At 43.1% G+C, this 18,068-nt stretch overlaps 1 protein-coding gene across 2 annotated transcripts; it reads left to right on the forward strand.

Annotated features, from left to right (window-relative positions):
* Positions 1-862: 862 nt before the first annotated feature.
* On the forward strand, positions 863-10,922 carry lats1 (large tumor suppressor kinase 1). 2 transcript variants are annotated; one of them, XM_071524639.1, is made up of 8 exons: positions 863-1,016; positions 1,675-2,155; positions 2,597-2,747; positions 4,325-5,805; positions 6,542-7,124; positions 7,840-8,022; positions 8,399-8,505; positions 8,607-10,922. In XM_071524639.1, exons 2-8 carry the CDS (start codon positions 1,802-1,804, stop codon positions 9,117-9,119), a joined length of 3,372 nt encoding a protein of 1,123 aa, XP_071380740.1. In that variant the 5' UTR covers positions 863-1,016; positions 1,675-1,801; the 3' UTR covers positions 9,120-10,922. The 2 variants fall into 2 exon arrangements, with proteins under 2 accessions (XP_071380740.1, XP_071380741.1); XM_071524640.1 differs by lacking the exons at positions 863-1,016; positions 2,597-2,747 and having other exon boundaries at positions 2,032-2,155.
* The last annotated feature ends 7,146 nt before the right edge of the window (positions 10,923-18,068 follow it).

Genomic DNA, 18,068 nt, shown 5'->3' on the forward strand with positions numbered 1-18,068 from the left:
ACCATTTTGCTTAGGTTGAAAGTCAAGGTTGATCATGTTCAGTAAAAGCCAGTGAGTGATTTCTCTAAAATATAGCTGGGGATCATAGGCAGGTAAATGTGTTATTGTCCTTAGCATCCAGCCACACCACAACCCCTTGTCCATTATTTATATGGTGAATACTTTATCTGCTTTACTGCAATGTATGCCACCTACTTTCCCTGTGACTGTCTACTCACTTTTCAGTCAGATAACCACTGTTGAACAAAGCAATGTAAAATCCCCACTTCACCAATTCAGTGATGCTGAGCAGCCACAAGGTGAGTAGAAGGCAAGGAGTGAAGTGAAAAGTGATGGGGAAAAAACAAGCTACATCCGGGTAATCACACAAGGCGACTCGTGTGAAAGTTCCCATCATAATCCACGGTATCATCTCCGGCTTTCCTTTCGAAGTAAAAGTTCCTCACGTATGTCGCTATAAAATGCAAAGGGCAGTTAAGTACTACATGCAACCTCGTTAATTGGTCCAATGCCCATTAAAATGAACCAGAATAGGTTTTGTAAAAGTAATAGCATTGTCCTTTTAACCCTGTTTAACCTCAGAGCACAGAGAAAGAGCTCAGTGGAGTATATGATCTTAGCACTGGATTTGGGTGGGGAATGTATATTTACCATATATGTAATTGTGTAGATTCATAAGAGCTGCCAACATATTGTACATCATGAAATGTTTTAGAAATACATTCCGAATGTGCTTTTTTTTTTTTGTTTTTTTGTTTTTTTTTAATCCAAGCGCACTTTTACTGTGAAAACCAAGCGCACCCCCTGACCGGAAGTGTGCTGTGTCTAGCTTGACGCTGCGATGTACTTGTCACTCAGACATCCCAGGAATTCAACACGGCTAGGAACCTGCTAGCTCGGCATAGTAGGGACATTTTCGTTTAAAATCACGTCTTTGTTACCCAGATAGTTCAAGGGACTATCGTTTTTATTCCAAATAAGAAAAGTGTCAAGGAACGCGGCAAGTATAACCACTGGTAAGTTGTTAGACAAGGCTAACTGTTGCCATCTATGTTACAAGCTAGCAAGCTAATTCGCAACCTGTTGTTGAATTAGGCAAGTTAGGTTAGCTAACCTAGCTAGGCTCCCTAGCAGCAAATGGATGCCTTTCAGACACAGGCCGCGGTGGCAATGGTGCGCCGTTTGATTTTATGCAAAGTAAAAATAAGATAACTTCACTTTGCAGCTTCATTTTTTGCGAGGCATTTAAGATATGTGGACACATGGGACAAACAACTTCAGCATTTAACGTATCCCATCCTTGGCACACAACAATTAGCTTACCTCTCTTTTAGCGTGCACTGCTAACGACGCTAGCAAGTGGATGAGGGCTTGTTGTGACCTCTGATTCGGCGTTAAAGGAATAGTATTCTTTTATCGGCAAATTTCTTTACATCAAAGGTGATCTCTTCGTACACCCAGGTTGCCTAAGTTAAATATTTGAGCAACTAAATCTAACTTCTCAACTTGTTTTCCATTGTAGCTTGCTGTCCATTAAGAGCCAGGCTATAGCCAAGGTTTATGTATTGATCTGTTCTCCTTTTACATCTCATTTGTCCATCCTGTCGGGTAACATGGAGGCTGCTCTATTTGAATGCTTGATCATCACAGGTTGGTTCTGTACATTTATTTCAGGAGCATGCAGATGTGAAGTCAGACACCAGAGACCTTGAGACCAGTCTCAGCCCTGGTACCCACGCAGTAAGCCAGTACTGCGTGCCATACTGTTCATCCCTTTAATCGTCAACATACATGTTCTTACATGAAGAGAGGCGAGAAACCCGAAGGATACAGACAGATGAGACCCAAGACATTCCCCGCCAGCAACTACAGTGGCAACAGCCAACAAATGCTGCAGGAAATACGAGAGAGTCTCCGCAACTTGTCCAGGCCCTCCGACCCACCAAAAGTGGATATGGCTGGAGCTGGAAAAATGCTGTCTGAAGACCCTCGGCAACAGGGGCGCTGTAGCAACCCCAAAAACCCCTACCATAAGGCCTTGCAGGAGATCCGCAAGTCCTTGATGCCCTTTGCAAACGAGCCCAGCACTTCAGGCCGGACGACTGAGGTTAACAAACAGATGCTGCAGGAACTCCTGTCCGCTGGGTTTGAGGAGGTGAGACAGAGCACACATACATGAAGGACCTTGTTTTATCTATTACCGAGACAAGGTAGCGTCATGGACTGTTGAGGAATGTTATACATGCTATACTTAACTCTATTATAGAGAATGATGAGTTGGCGCGCTTTGTCGAGGAGAGTTATTTGAAATATGAAAAACATCCAAGGTGGATTGACTAGCTTGAACAGTTGACAGTGCACAAGTAGTTTCTCAGTTGGCAATTGCCATGTCTTTTTGTGCCAGTTCATATCTAGCTAGTGTAACTGAAACAGTCAGGCCTAATATTTTACGTGTGGGAAAAAAGCTTTTGAGTGACAGTTGCCATAACTGAAGATACATGGACTGTTTTGCAAACAGTTAAGCCATTCAAAGCACATTCACATTGATTGCCCTTTTCAGGTAAATCAACGCAAATGGTAAATGTTGTCTCTTCAGGAAATGGTGATCCTTGCTCTGAAGAAGACCAACAGTCGCAGTATGGAGGCAGCTATAGAGTACATCAGTAAGATGAGCTACCAGGACCCGGTGAGGGAGCAGATGGCTGCTATCGCCGCCCGCCCCGTCAATGCAGGCATGAAAGCCCCAGGTAGGTGACTCATCCTCTGGGACCAACTGCTGGCTTTCCTCCCCTTTATCCAGGCTTGCTGGTTCAACCTGGCCATTGTTGCAGGATTTGGGACGTTTGTGGGAGGACTAACAATGCCCACTGACAAAGGGAATGAGATGCTGCATCACTCATCAGTGGGGCAGGGGAAGGCATTCTAGTTGACTGTATTGAAATTATGTTGTTTGGCTTTCTTTCATAGCGTTAGTTATAGTCAGTGTTTTCAAGCATATCAGCATCATCATATCGAGATGGTTGCTGTCAGTTAAAATCTTTGAAAATGTGCATCAATCAAATGATTAAAGGAAAACTCCACCATTAGATCCCCTTACACTGTTATATATCATCAATCTGTGTTGTTCAATACAGTCCAGGAGTATTTTGTTGTGCTTTTGTGGTGTACCCACTTTCTCTCAACCTGCCTCATCTACTTCAATTAGTGATTTCCTACATTTCCCAGAATGCCTTTCTGCAACCTCCAAAGAAGGGGTGTGAAATTGTTGCTTTCAGATGTGGGATATATGTTTAGGTGGAGAGAGCAATAGCGATATCAGTAGTGTAGTAAGAGTGAGAGATTTTCCAGTCAAAAAAACACACACTCCTTACTCAAAACACATTTCTTGTGGCTGCATTGCATTCTGGTCTATTGAGGCCACTGTCAGTGAAGAAACTGGTATGTCTGCTTCTTCTACGATGGATTTCTCCCTGTATGATTGTTGAATGTCAGCAAAATGGTGAGTTTAGAAAGAAGCACATACAGCAATCACTCAATAGTGTAAAGAAGTCTAGTGAGGACAGTGCAAAGGCCAAGGCAGTCGCAGACAAATTCTGATTATTGCACTCGAAGACCAGCCCTTTTTCTATCATGGAAGACTGAGGATTTCGTGGGCTAATTCAGCACACTGAACCCCAGTACAGCCAAAGCCATTGTTACTTTCTGACTTTTTCCTCCCAACTTTACATGAAGCGGTAGCCACACATATCTGGTGACTTCTTGTACCAGTGTTGACAGTGAAAGAGGATCATGTATGAGAAAGAATAAATGCTTCCTTTTGTAAAGAATGACATTGGTTTAATGCTGTTGGATGCAGATAGTTGTTTTCAGTGTTTGGGAAGTTATTTTGAAAATATCAGCTACATAAAGCCTTAAATATAGCATAGCTTGCTTAGGTAACTTTGTGAAAATGTGCAAGTGTCTGATTACCACTGGTGTTGGCAAGTGATTTGTCAGCATATTTTGTTTTAAATAATGGATATGTAGTTCTTGTAGTCACCTGCATGGCAAATGTAATAAGCCGTTAAATACAGTATTGAGTTCACCTGAACTTGGAGTTTAAGCAAAATGTTTAATCCCTAGTTGAACTACAAGTAGCAATGCTACTCCTCAACAGTGAGTGTTTTGTGCTGATGGTCTTATATCTGTTAATGCACAGTATCTAATGGTAAACCTATGGTTTATATTTTGGGCTGGTCTGGCCAAAAGTTTCACATCAGTGTATCTCTACCTAAAAATGATGTCAATCTTCTGCTGCTATTATTTTCTACTTTTGTGTGTGCAGGTGCTTCTCATATCCAGCAGCCTGTGTTGAGGAGGCCGAGCTGGAAGGGTTCTAAGGAGTCTCTGGCTCAGCGACACGGTCCTCTCATGGTGGATGGAATGATGTACCGCTCTGACAGCCCCGGACCCCAGGGAGACCTGGCAGCACGGCCGCCACCTGCCTTTCCTCAGGGTCACCCTGCTAACAGCCAGAGAGTCAACCCTCCCCTGCCACCGCAGGTGCGCAGTGTCACACCTCCACCAAACCGAGGCGCCACCCCTCCTCCACCCACCTGGGACAGCAACCCGACAACCAAGCGCTTCTCTGGCAACATGGATTACCTAGTGCCCCGCATCTCTCCAGTACCCCAGGGTGCCTGGCCTGATGGGTACCCAGCCCCAGCTCCCCAAAACCAGCGTGGGATCAGCCCAGTGCCAATGGGCCGCCAACCCATTATAATGCAGAGCTCTGGAGGCAATAAGTTCACCTTCCCCCCCGGCTGGCCTCAGAATGGCTCCCCTCAGCCAGACTACATGGCGGGGGGCAGCCGACAGCCGCCTCCCCCGTATCCGGTCAACCAGAGCAGCCGGCAGAGCCCCACTGACCAACAGATGCAGGCCGGAGGGCCCGCATCCTCTCCCTCCTACGTCAACGGCGGCAACCTCCCTCAGTCCATGATGGTTCCCAACCGGAACAGTCACAACCTCGACATGTACAACATGGGTTCCCCTCAGTCCTGGTCCCAAGCCCCGCTGGCCCCCGCCCAGTCCCAGTCTTCCCCCGGTAACAGCAGCAACCAGGACCTGTCCCCGTCATGGCAGCACAACATGCCTGTCCGCTCCAACTCCTTCAACAGCCACCAGCTGAGCGGCAGACCGGCCCACCCGGCCAGCTCCCAGCCCTCTGCCACAACGGTCACCGCCATCACCCAGGCCCCCATCCTGCAGCCGGTCAAAAGCATGCGTGTCCAGAAGCCCGAGTTGCACACCGCTGTTGCTCCCACACACCCTCCATGGATGCAGCAGCCCCCGCCCCCTCCGCCTGCCAATACCTACCCAGAGCCCCCGGCCCCTGTACCTCAGATCCCTGTAGTAGCGGAGGTGCCCAGCTACCAGGGCCCTCCGCCCCCTTACCCCAAACACCTCCTCCAGCAGGCGGCCGCGCCCTGCCCCCCGTCCTACGACCCAGGGGCCAACAAGCCCGGTGCCGGGAGGGAGGAGCCGGCCGAGGAGGAGGAGGGCGGCGGCGGCTCCGGAGAAAAGGCGGCGGAAGGCCTCGAAAGCAACGCCGGTACGGAGAAGGAGAGGAAACAGATCACGACATCGCCCGTTCCTGTGCGCCGCAACAAGAAAGACGAGGAGCGGAGGGGGGAGTCCTCCAGAGTCCCGCTGTACTCCCCCCAGGCCTTCAAGTTCTTCATGGAGCAACACGTGGAGAACATACTGAAGAACCATCAGCAGCGGATCCGGAGGAGGAAGCAACTGGAGAGCGAGATGCAAAGGGTGAGAAATCAGTAACAAAGGCAGCATCTACTGCACCTTTTTGCTGTTAAAAGGGATACTGTGACATCTTGAGTTTTGCTTATTTGTCTTCTCCAGACGATTCTCAACTTGGCTCCTTTGTTTAAGCTTTCACTCTTTCAAAACTTTTTTCCCCTTTACTCTCTTGTCATCACCGTATTATCTTTTTTCAGAAATGTCTGCTGTAGTACTTTTCATGCTGTTCTATTTTTTCTTATTCTTAGCTGTTCTTTCTCTTCCTTTCTCCCCTTGCTGTCACTAACAGCTGATGTAAAAGGTAAAGGTATCTCTGCTTTGCTGTGACATGGATTAGTCACACACACACATCCGTTATTCAAGTAAGCTGTTGTTGAGACACTGGCCATTTGTGTTTTAAAAGCACTACATCCTCTGACAACAGCATGTTGGCCCCAGTGGCCAAAGCAAATGCATGTCACTCTGTGTTATTCACCTCACTGATCACACCATTGTTTGTACATTTTTGCTATGTGCTAAAATAATGATTTGCCTGTTTAGAAAATCTGTAGCTCACCTTAAATGCATTTTGCACTGGTTGCCTTCAGTGTCTTCTTAACGGTTGATTCTCTTGGTGGCAATTTATTCTAACCTGGACTAGCCATATGTCTCATAACAGGCTGCATCTGGGTTTTTCCATTTTGAGACTTTTTGGGATTTTGTGTGCTATGAAATATCAATTTTGACTCTGTCCTGTGCTCAGGTGGGGTTGTCTGTAGATGCGCAGGAGCAGATGCGTATGATGCTCTGTCAGAAAGAGTCCAACTACATCCGGCTGAAGCGGGCCAAGATGGACAAGTCCATGTTCAAGCGGATCAAGACCCTCGGCATCGGGGCCTTCGGCGAGGTCTGCCTGGCCAGGAAAGAGGACACGGGCGCGCTGTACGCCATGAAGACGCTACGCAAGAAGGACGTGCTGCTGAGGAACCAGGTGGCCCACGTCAAGGCCGAGAGGGACATCCTGGCCGAGGCCGACAACGAGTGGGTGGTGCGTCTCTACTACTCGTTCCAAGACAAGGACAACCTGTACTTTGTCATGGACTACATCCCCGGAGGAGACATGATGAGCCTGCTGATCCGGCTGGGCATCTTCAAGGAGGAGCTGGCCCAGTTCTACATCGCCGAGCTCACCTGCGCCGTGGAGAGCGTCCACAAGATGGGCTTCATCCACCGCGACATCAAGCCGGACAACATCCTCATAGACCGGGACGGACACATCAAGCTCACTGACTTTGGCCTCTGCACGGGCTTCCGCTGGACGCATGACTCCAAGTACTACCAAAGTGGTCGGTGTCAGTTTCTGTTTTGCTGCTTTAGCAGAGACTTATGTTATAAGAAAATCCAAAATGTTAAATTCACCCTATGCTCCAGATAATGCCAAACTCCAAGGCTTTCCCTGGAGGTTTTACAGAGACCTAGGTGACAACATCCTTTAGGAACAAACAATAGACTCAAAACTAGGGTTAAACCAGTATATATATTGCTGATCTATCTAATATTGGCCTTTAATTTAAAAAAAAATGGGATATCAGCAAGTCAATGTCATCCACCTCTGATATGATGAACATGATGCAGTTTGATTGATTACATATTTTGTATATAATCAGTTAATACTACACTGGTTGTGTACGGGAAACCCTTAAACTGAACTGCTTCTAATACGACATTTTGATTGGATACAACACAAGTATACATGAATATTTTAGTTTTAGTGTTCCATGTTTTTCAGAGCTTTTCCAGCCTGCCAGGAATACATTTTGAGTGAAGTGTTGAATGCTCCTAATATTTTTTTTAGGAATATTTGGTGTGAAAATGATCAAATATAAACATTGAATATCAGATTCGGCTCAATTAATTGAGTATTGGGAGTTTCAATATTGGAACAATGAGTATTGTAAGTGATTACAATGCAAAATAAAAATAGAAAATATGAAGTACATTTGACATTTTCATTTAGGTGCCTGGGGAAAAACACTTAACTGCTGTGTTGTCTGTTCCCAGGGGACCATGTGAGGCAGGACAGCATGGACTTCAGCAAGGAATGGGAAGACCCAGCTAACTGCCGCTGCGGAGACCGGCTCAAACCTCTGGAGAGGAGGAAGGCCAGGCAGCACCAGCGTTGTTTGGCCCACTCACTAGTGGGGACGCCCAACTATATAGCCCCAGAAGTGCTGCTCCGAACAGGTACAGCGCACCCGAGCTAGAAGCCAATCCTTGTCTTTTAGGTGGTCCTCATCGTTAGGCTCTTTTCAGATAGTGGGGGAAAAGTTTGTACATTGGTCTTTCAGTTTCCCTAAAATGGCTTGTTAGCATCTAACAAACACAAACAGACTACATTTCTGAAGTGGAAAGCAGGCAGATTGCACAGGGCAAACACCAGGAAAACTAATGAGAAATGCACAATGTTCATATTCATTTGTGTCTGCATGGACAAAACTAAGTACCAAATGCTCAAATACTTGTTAAAATGGACTAGAAACTCTAAAACTCTCCTTGGAGACGTTTTATGTTGCATACTGTTTTTCTGTAATGTGTAAATGTCCTCCTCCGTCTCCTTAAGGATACACCCAGCTCTGTGATTGGTGGAGCGTTGGCGTCATCCTGTATGAAATGGTTGTCGGACAGCCTCCCTTCTTAGCGACCACGCCCCTCGAAACCCAGCTGAAGGTATGTCAAACACTTCCAGTGAAACGTTACGCAGCCACATACCACATACCACACTGTCTCCTCGCACCTTGTCGCTAATGCTGTTGCGCTGTCGGAACCAGGTGATAAACTGGCAGAGCACGCTGCACATCCCCCCTCAAGCCAAGCTGAGCCCGGAGGCGTCGGACCTCATCGTCAAACTGTGCCGCGGCCCCGAGGACCGGCTGGGCAAGGACGGGGCGGACGAGATCAAGGCCCAGCCCTTCTTCCGCGCCATCGACTTCTCCAGCGACCTGCGGCAGCAGGCGGCGCCCTACGTCCCCACCATCGCGCACTGCACCGACACCTCCAACTTCGACCCCGTGGACCCGGACAAGCTGTGGAGCAGCGACGGCGAGGGCGAGGGCAACCACAACGACACCCTGAACGGCTGGTTCCGCAACGGCAAGCACCCGGAGCACGCCTTCTACGAGTTCACCTTCCGCCGCTTCTTCGATGACAACGGCCACCCGTACAGCTGCCCCAAGCCCATCGAGTACGAGGGCTACAACGGGGACGAGGCGGACTCGGACGGCCCGGGGCGGGAGGAGGCCGCCAGCCCGACGGCGCAGGGCCGAGACCTGGTCTACGTCTAGCGCCTCCGGCCTGCCGAGCTGTCCGTGCGTTATGGGATTCTGGAGCGTGCGTGCGTGTGTGTGTGTGTGTGTGTGTGTGTGCGTGTGTGTGCGTGCAGGGGGTTGTTACGGTACAGCATTTGAAACCTAGCGCATAGGAAAGCACGTTTTGAGGAGCAGACACTACATCTTAGGCTTTCTGAACACTCTGCACCACATGGTCACATTAACAGAGCGTCATGTAGAGACCATGACAGGTACAGTCACCTTTCCACACTGCAGCTGTATTAGATGTACAGGGTATGCATCATGTGTGCGGTCAGAAAAGACATGAGAGGAACTGGCAGCAGAGAATATCAGGGTGCTCTCTTTGACAACTCATCGCAAACCCCCTTAAGCCTTTATTTATTTAAGAAACTGTAACAGGTGATGCTAGTTTAGACGCTGTTTGAGTATGGGAATTTTGTTGTTGGAATGTGCTTTTATCTGAAATCGTCTTAATTTATATTTTAATACGTCTGTTGCAATGGGGATTTAGTGATGCGACTTGTAGACTATTGCAGGGATAAATGACTCTAATTATTCATTGCTGTGCCTTTTGATCTTTTGCTGTCTTTCACCAAATATAAGGGGGTTAATAATCAGACTGGCATTATAAAATGAGAATAGATGTAGTTGATTGAACTAGGTTTTTATTGTTTATTTTTCTAATTTATACCTAAAAATGTATTTATAAATTAAGTTGTATACAGCTGATGTAAATATTTGTCTCTTCCCTGTCAGTTAGCAGATTTTTTTTTCTCTCTCTCTTAGGGCAGGCCCTCTTCAGTGTCCACTGCTTCTGCCTTTCCTTCTCTGTTCATATTTCCATGGGTGATTTGTTGTGTGCTTTTCTCTCACGTATAGCCAACCCAGAATACCTACAACACTTATTTACAGGACTCTAACAGATGTAACCGGTGGCTTCTTTCTAACTCTCCTCTTTTCATTGCCATCCCAACTTCATGCTCATCTCTCAACCAAAGCACTATATAGATGGGTTTCGACATTTGGCAACCCATATTTTTTGAAATAATGTTCACAATAATGCTATTTTTTGTGGGCTCTCTGACAAAAACACCCTGCTTTTAGGCTCCTAACCACTTCAGCGTATAGCATTCTACACAGCCAAGCTTACATTGCGATGACCCGGGGAGGCTTTGGCATCATAACAGTCAGTAGCTTGAACCCCTTTTCCTTCAGAGTCATTTTTGGAGCCATTCTTCTCTTCCTGCGGCTCCCATCTTTGGGAAAAACACTGCTTCCCACTGTCGTGTGTTGTGTTGTGCTGCGTGCCTCTGTACTGAAAAGAAAAAAAAAAAGACTGGAGTGATGGACTGGCAGCGGAGAGTACTGCTCTCTGTCACATATCATGATCATGTTGTATCCCCATGTACTTTGTGTTTAGGAAAGCTCTCTGAATGTAGTTGCGTAATACGGTGACCACTGGCATTCTGCACTGGTTTTGTGTAATCATGTAAAGGTGAGATAATTTTATTTTTGTGTACATTTTGTGCTCTGGGAGGATGGGTACAGGGAAGAGGGTGATAAATAAAGAATGTAAAGAACAAAGCGCGTTTTACATGCACACCAACCATGCGTTGTTAGTACCAGCTATGCATTACACCACTAAACTCAAGTCTCTCATAGTTATGGTAAGGTGAGGCGCTTATGCTGCCTTCAAGTGCTCCTCGCAAGCTCTGAAGTGGTAAACACTACCGACAGCACTTGAAGGCAGCATTACCATACCTTAGTCTCATCAAAAGTACAATTCAATTCAAGGAAAGGTCAAGCCAAATTGGCAGAAATCTATCTAATAAAGTCCCATCAGTGGAGCATTCAGGACCAATGTTTCCTCCAAGCTGATCGTTTGTTGAGCTACGGCTGAACATTTATCACATGGACCAAATAGCATCTTTTCAGTTATTAGTTGTTGCTCCACTTTTCCCCAGCAATTCAGCTCAGGTGTGGAAGTGTTGGTAATAAATAATATTAGATGCAGGGACATTTGGACTAAACATCAATTGTTCTTGGATAAGCCCATTAATAATTAAAAGACTTGTCTATAGCTCCTGAGTAGCCTAACCCTCCATGATGATGGATGCAGTTTCCATACTGACAATAAAATGACTAAAGCTAAACAGGACGTTGGTACAACAGTGGGAAAAGCAAGTTCATTTTGCACAAACTAAGAACAAAGCAACATGAAAAGTGTTCAGTCAGCTCTACAGTAGATGCAGAATCAAGTGAGGTTGAGGATGGCCTTACGGCCTGTAGCCACCAGATGGCGCCAGACAACAGTCTGCAGGGGGTTTGGAGGGCACTGCAGAGGGAATATTAAAGGTTTTCATAAAAATACTGCAGCTTCCTAATGGCAGGTCAAGTATGTGTTCCAGCTGACATTTTTATTGACTGTAACAATAGCTGTTTCTTGTTGATTTTTCTAACAAACAAAAAAAAAACATATGTAAGGTGATGGAAAATCAAATAAAAGCATCAGTTGAGGTTAGATAACTGAAATAACTTTGGTTAAGGTTCTGTTAAAGTAATTATTCACAATGTTTTCATATGAATAAATGTCCATAGATGAGCATTACTGACTCAAACTATGAGGCGCTGCATAGTTTTGTTAGATATGTAGTTATTTTTTATTAGTTATACATTTATGTTCAAATAAAGCACAAAAGTCATTATAAAAATTGTTGATTATTTAATAGCAGAAAAAGTTCTTGAAATGTTTTTAGTAAAAGTAGAAATAGCCTATTAATTGCAGTATACCTGAAGTGTATACCTGTAGTGAAAGTATTCTTAAATTGCGAGGATAACACTGCAGCAGAATATCTGCGTAGGTGACCAATTCACAAAGCACTGTTCAGTCACTGTTGCAAGCATCATACAATGTCATTTTTGGGGGGAATCCTGAAGTTGTAGCTCCGTCTTGCACACCTTCTGCGAAGAAGCTATGAGTGTTGCCAGATTGGGTCAATTGAACTGCTTTTGGTTGCATTTTTGGGCTAAAAATGCACTGGAAAATCACTAAAGTAGCATTTTGACAATAATGCACCAATATAAAAACATAACCCCTGCACCGGGCAAGGCTGACATAAAAGTTACTGCTTTTCATCTGCAGTAACGTAAGTGAACTGCTCTTTACTAAACATTTCAATTAACTTTGCCAGTTGCTTATTTTCAGAGTTTTGGGGTGCTGTGTGTACCGAAGTTTAATTAAAAGAGATTTAATTCACTGATACGCCTCCTCTATTGCTACAATATTAACTGCATTCCTTTACACTTAATTTTGTAGAAGCAATGAATATAGCTTTTCCATTTTTAGAGTCGTTTTTACCAGCCTATTTATTATGGTGCTTTGAGAAAGTAACCTCTGCAATACAGACATGAGTCTGCAGTAATGCTGTGGAGACTGAGGTTGATGAGGTATGTTCTGTTTTTTCTACAGTATATAGATGAATTTTAAAAGAATCCATTCTGATTTTTAATGCGCTTTGTCTATCCAGTTGGTTCCTTTCTCTTCTACTGAAAGTTGTGCATTGCAATTTTATTTAAGTCCAGTTTGAGAGGACATTTTGAATCGTTGTGTGCTGCCATTGCTAATTTGTCAAAAAGTATGTTTTTAGAATGATAACTGTACATTTATAAGACGTCTTACGGATTGTAGTGTACCCCTTCTCCACTTGGCCAAGCTCATCCATCACAATGCACTTATTATAGGGACAAGGTGGCCTTCAGATGTCCATCGTTTGCCTGTAATTTGCTCTCGTCACAGTGTGAGACTTCAGACAGAGGAATGGTAGTTTTCTAGTTAGTTATCACCAGTTACAAGCTTTCATCAGTCCAGTGCAGAATGAATTTATATTATTCACAAAGTATGAACAGAGTTGTACATGAGAAGGGGGGGGGGGGGGGGGGGGGGTTCTATTCTATTTTATTGTGTTGTTTTGTAAAACATGTTCTGTGTATTTTCACAGAAGTCTGTGAGTGCTATAAATGTCATGTAGTCTATTTTGAGATGTTAACTGTGCAGCCATGAGATGAGCTGTCTGTTCTGTTGTCTCCTCCTGGTCGGCAGTAGGCCTGATCCCCATCTACGTGATACTGAAGATAAATACTGGACTTCCAGATTATCATTCAAGCATTTTGTAAAGATCATTTGTTTCAGTAAAGGAATCGGCTTCATGCCATTTGTCTGTTTCATAATTCCAGATTTACTCATTTATCATTTATATTTCTCTAACGTAAATACTGTTACAGAAATCATCTAGCAATCTGAGCAGTCTTAATGATTTCTTTACATTAAGTCCACTGCAAAAGGTGATTTTATTATCTTCCTATACTGGCAGATATTTTTGTTGTGTTCTGGTGCTGTTTGTCTGAAACAGTTAAATCCTAATTGATGTTGATTCGAGAACTTTTGTTCTTATTTCATGATTTTTTTCTTTCCTCAATCTAGATTATCATGAAAAAGTCTCTTGAAAGCACTAAATCTACCAGCCATGTAATAAGGTTATTTGACCTAAAATATCTTGAAATTAACTTTAAATACAAGATAAGACGTATGCTAGACATGGACATTTGTGCAGTTAGAGCAGCAAGCTGGACCTCTTGAGTCTGGATTAGACCAAAGTACAAACAGTTTTCAGATAACTGTTGCATGGGTAGCTTCTAAGTGTTTGTGACCAATACCAAATTCAGAGTTCAGCCAGATTTGCAAAAATTGTTAAATACAAAGACTGAAGCACAGAGGTCCAGACAACGTGGGGCGTGACGAGCTGACGTGAAAGTTTATGTGATGTGGGTCTTTCAGCCCGTGTTGTTTCAAAGTTTTATAGGCCCAATCCCAAAGTCCAAGGCCTCACCGATTTCGAGGCGTGTTCCCGATGAGTCCACAAGCGTTTAGGGCGGTCCCAGTGAAAAACCAGCAAGGACTCTGATGTCCTGCCCCCCAAAACTAAAAAAACATATACAGCTGATTTAGTTAACACAACATTTACTGTTTCCAGTAAGATTGATATATACAGTTATATTGTAAAGTAGCCAAATCAGCTGTGAATGGACTGGAAATTGTGTGGGATCACTTAAACATATTGAGGTCTAACGACATGATGTCCTTTCTACTTGTTTTATGTCAACACATAAAACCCACACTCGCTAACACTGAAGTGCTTGACTCATAGTGGCATCCTAAAATAGATTGGGTTGGAAAAGCTGGAAAAAGTTGGAAAAATATTAATAATCACTAATTCTTTAGTGTGTGTGTGTGTGTGTGATTTATTTACGTTATGAAAGAGACACAGATAGAGAGAAAGAGTTGGACTGGGAGAGGATGCTGATGATGATGCTGTGTGCTAGGTGCTGAGGTGTGTGTGTGTGTGTGTGTGTGTGTGTGTGTCCCCAACAGGGAAGAGGAGAGTCTTTGGCTGAACAGTAGAGAGGAATGGATCAGCGTCTGGAAAGAAGGAAAAAACACATACATGTAAACAAACTCAAAATATTGGCTCCAAACAGTCATTTTGTATGGAAATGTATATTTTTATAATTGTCTGACAGCTGACAGCAGAAAAGACAAAAGGTGCCACATGTGAAACACAGGAAACACAGTGAAGAACTATGTCATGTAAAACAGCGTATTCACTGGAAATAAAACCAGATGCTGATGTGTGTTCAGCCAGGAGGTCTGGCTTAGCACACATTGCCTCTTGATTTTTTTTCTCTATCTGCTGAAGCCGACACTTCAGTGATCTGTGTGTGTAAGAGAGGAAGAGGGAGGGAGAGAGGAACAAAGTAACAAAGATCAAGGTATTTCCCTATCATGATCATCTGAGCATGAAAACAAATGATTCTGAGCATGTTAGATGACCTGATTTTACAAAGAGCCATTTTCAAAAATACAATGAATGAATGATTCGTGACCAAGTGTAGAAAATGAGAGCAAGAAAATGCTGCCTCATCATCAGCATGTAAAATAGATATAGATGGAGGTAAGCAGTGATGGAGGCCTAGTGGTTTGGTCAAAAATAAAATAAATAAATAAATGAATAAGAATAAATGACAATAAACAAAAAATCACCAGTCTTTATAGAAACCCCCCCCCCCTTTTTTTATACAAGTTTCATACAACTTACTACAGGCCAACTATGAATTTATATCATGAAGATTTTTGTCACCTTAAAAAATGGGTAAACTCTTCCACAAATATAAAGTTGGTCAAACTGGCTTTAGGTGGTTTACTCTCCTATAGAAATGAGTCCAGACCGCCAAAGGCGCATTGTGAGTATATTTACAGATGAAAGATGTCAGAAAAAGAGACATTGTTGTAAAAAAGGTCCAGTAGTTATTTTATGGTTCTGTGTTGCTAGTTCTCGGAGTCAGAGAACAGCTGAGTCACGTGTGATGCCACAGAGCAACATTCCCTGTTTAAATGCTGTTTCGAATGAGAAGCATCACTCGTCCCCACAGACTTGACCCGAGAGCACGCTCCGACTCAAGAGACACCTTCACATCGCTCGACTACATTCACTTCTTCATACATTTATTCACTGATTAATTCGTTTATTCTTTCATTTATTCATTTTTTGTTAATTCATTCGTTTATTCGTTGATTTGTTTGTTTTTTGGTAGACTTTTTGTTTGTTTTTTGTCCGTTTTTTTGTCCGTTTTTTTCGTTTTTTGTTTTTTGTTGTTTAATTGTCACCGCAAAAGCCGGACCTGGGACTTGGCACCATGGGTAACCTCTCCAAACCGGTAAGATTGACTCATTTTCATCTTTTTTTGTCTTTCTTGTGCGTTTTCACGGTGTAACTTGAGCTACACGTAAGAAACTTTGTGAAGGATGTGAAATGCAGCTCAGAAAAAAGTCGTGTGTCAACTGAGATGTGACGGTTCCGAGTAAAACACAGTAATTGTTTCATTAATTATGAATTATTGTGGATTTTTACGGGGCCGTGGGGTCAAAGTGTTGCTAGTTCACGGAGCTTCCCTCTAAGCGTCTCTACAGCGCGCGGACACTGGACTTGTTATTGTTTGAATGAAGCACGCGCTTTAGCTCGAGCCGCTGTTCTGACTTTAGAACGCTTTTGACCTCAGAGCGAACACACACACACACACACACACACACACGTGATGTTTCAATATTCAGAAGAAAAAAATGGTTTCTGCTGCAAGAGCCACGACCAGCGGTATTATCTGTTTAGATAATAAATAAATAAAAACTTTATTTAGACAAAGTTCTTTGCAAAGTAAATAAGATATTAAATAGATAGCACAGGATACAGTAAAAGTAGATAAAAAGGAAACAAAAACAAATGAAAATAGAAAAAATGAGACACATAAAATTACAACAGGGATAAAACAGGACATACAATTGGACATTATTATTAAACAGGGGCCATTCCTAAACGAAAATGTATCTTTATTATGAAATATATTGGCTATTATTATGTCCTGAGTACTCTTACTCCAATTTAGTAAATAGTAGGTGTTTAAAAAGTGACTATAGATTTTTAATTAACAATTAAATTAAAAATTCATAACAACTTAATGCTTCTGCATCCATTTCCTCCATTTAGTCGTCCAATTAAATCTACCTGAAGGAAAAATATCTAATAATACAGTGAAATATTATATATAAAACTGTGTATTCATACATTATGCCCTGATGAAGCCATAGTGTGGAAACCATGGTCGAAACTTTGGCTCAGTAAATTATTATAGGCCTATGTATCCCTTTATATAAGTGTGCTGCAACTGTCACTCTCAGCTATCTGGTGGAAGAGTCTTGCTGCTCTTTTGCTTTTAAGTTACTTTCGATTGTTCCAGTCGTAAATGCAACCTCTCGCGCATTCAAGTACTTTTTCAGTCAGAAATATTGACCCTGCAACAAAAGTAGCTTTTTTGGTGACTATTTTAGAAACCAAATGCTACAGAGCTACTTTGTGCTACAACAGCAGAATGAAGAGGAGAATATTCACAACAGTTTTGTAATTGATTTTTTAATAAGTGTATTAGGTATAGTTGTTATGCATGGTACCAGAAGTTAAACAAAAAGTGAGAATGTCACATCTTGGCTTCTTTGTTATCATGTAAAATTTGACTTTCCCATTGGTATTTACCATTTTATTGGCTCGTTCAAGCGCGCTCTTCCCGTAATTAAACATTTTCTGACCGTATTTGAAGGCAACATCTGCTCGCTACTGTTGTGACGGTTGGCTCGGTGCAGAAGAAGTGCGGAAAATCTGGGAGAGAAGGTAAACTAGGCCTGAATATTGGACTTTTGGACCACAGTGCAATGGGTTGGCTTCAAAACATTTCTATTATGCTGTTTGGATTAATTTATGGTAATTTTTACCTCTTTGGAAGTAAATAAACTATCTCTATTCACTCCAGTTGTTTTGGAAAAAGTTGCTATGGAGCTGCGCTAGCTAGCTTGACGTGTGTTATGAATACAAACTTCACCAGTGTTTCAGCTGACAGGGGGGTCATTAGGTAACAACAAAATAAAAAAAATGGTTCGTTTAAGAGAGCTAAAATCTTCCAAATAACATTAGAAAGCAGGGTTACAAAATGCTAACAGCACAGAAATTAGCGTTAGGCAGTTAGCATTTTGTCAGCCTCGATCACAGTTACCCGCGCAGTGTCTGACAATAGAAACAGAAACATATCAGTGACAACACCTGTATTGTGTTATACATTATGTTGAAACAGAAAATAAGTGATTAAAGACAGCGTTACGGGTGACAGAAAGTTGGCTTTTTAACATTGCTGCCAATAGTGAGAACCAAGTTAAATCCTGCAGAAGTATAGCAGACGTGTTTGTGAAAAGGGCCAATTAGCCATGGATTGAATTTTTGGTAACACTTTATAATAACCATCATTAATAAATGGTAAATTGATAGTTAATTAAACTTTAGTTAATAG

The sequence above is a fragment of the Centroberyx affinis genome, unplaced genomic scaffold, assembly GCF_046629955.1.
Source record: "Centroberyx affinis isolate AG114_WGS23_722 - 3 ecotype Tasmania unplaced genomic scaffold, CSIRO-AGI_Caff_v1 ptg001215l_1, whole genome shotgun sequence".
Classification (NCBI taxonomy): Eukaryota; Metazoa; Chordata; class Actinopteri; order Beryciformes; family Berycidae; genus Centroberyx; species Centroberyx affinis.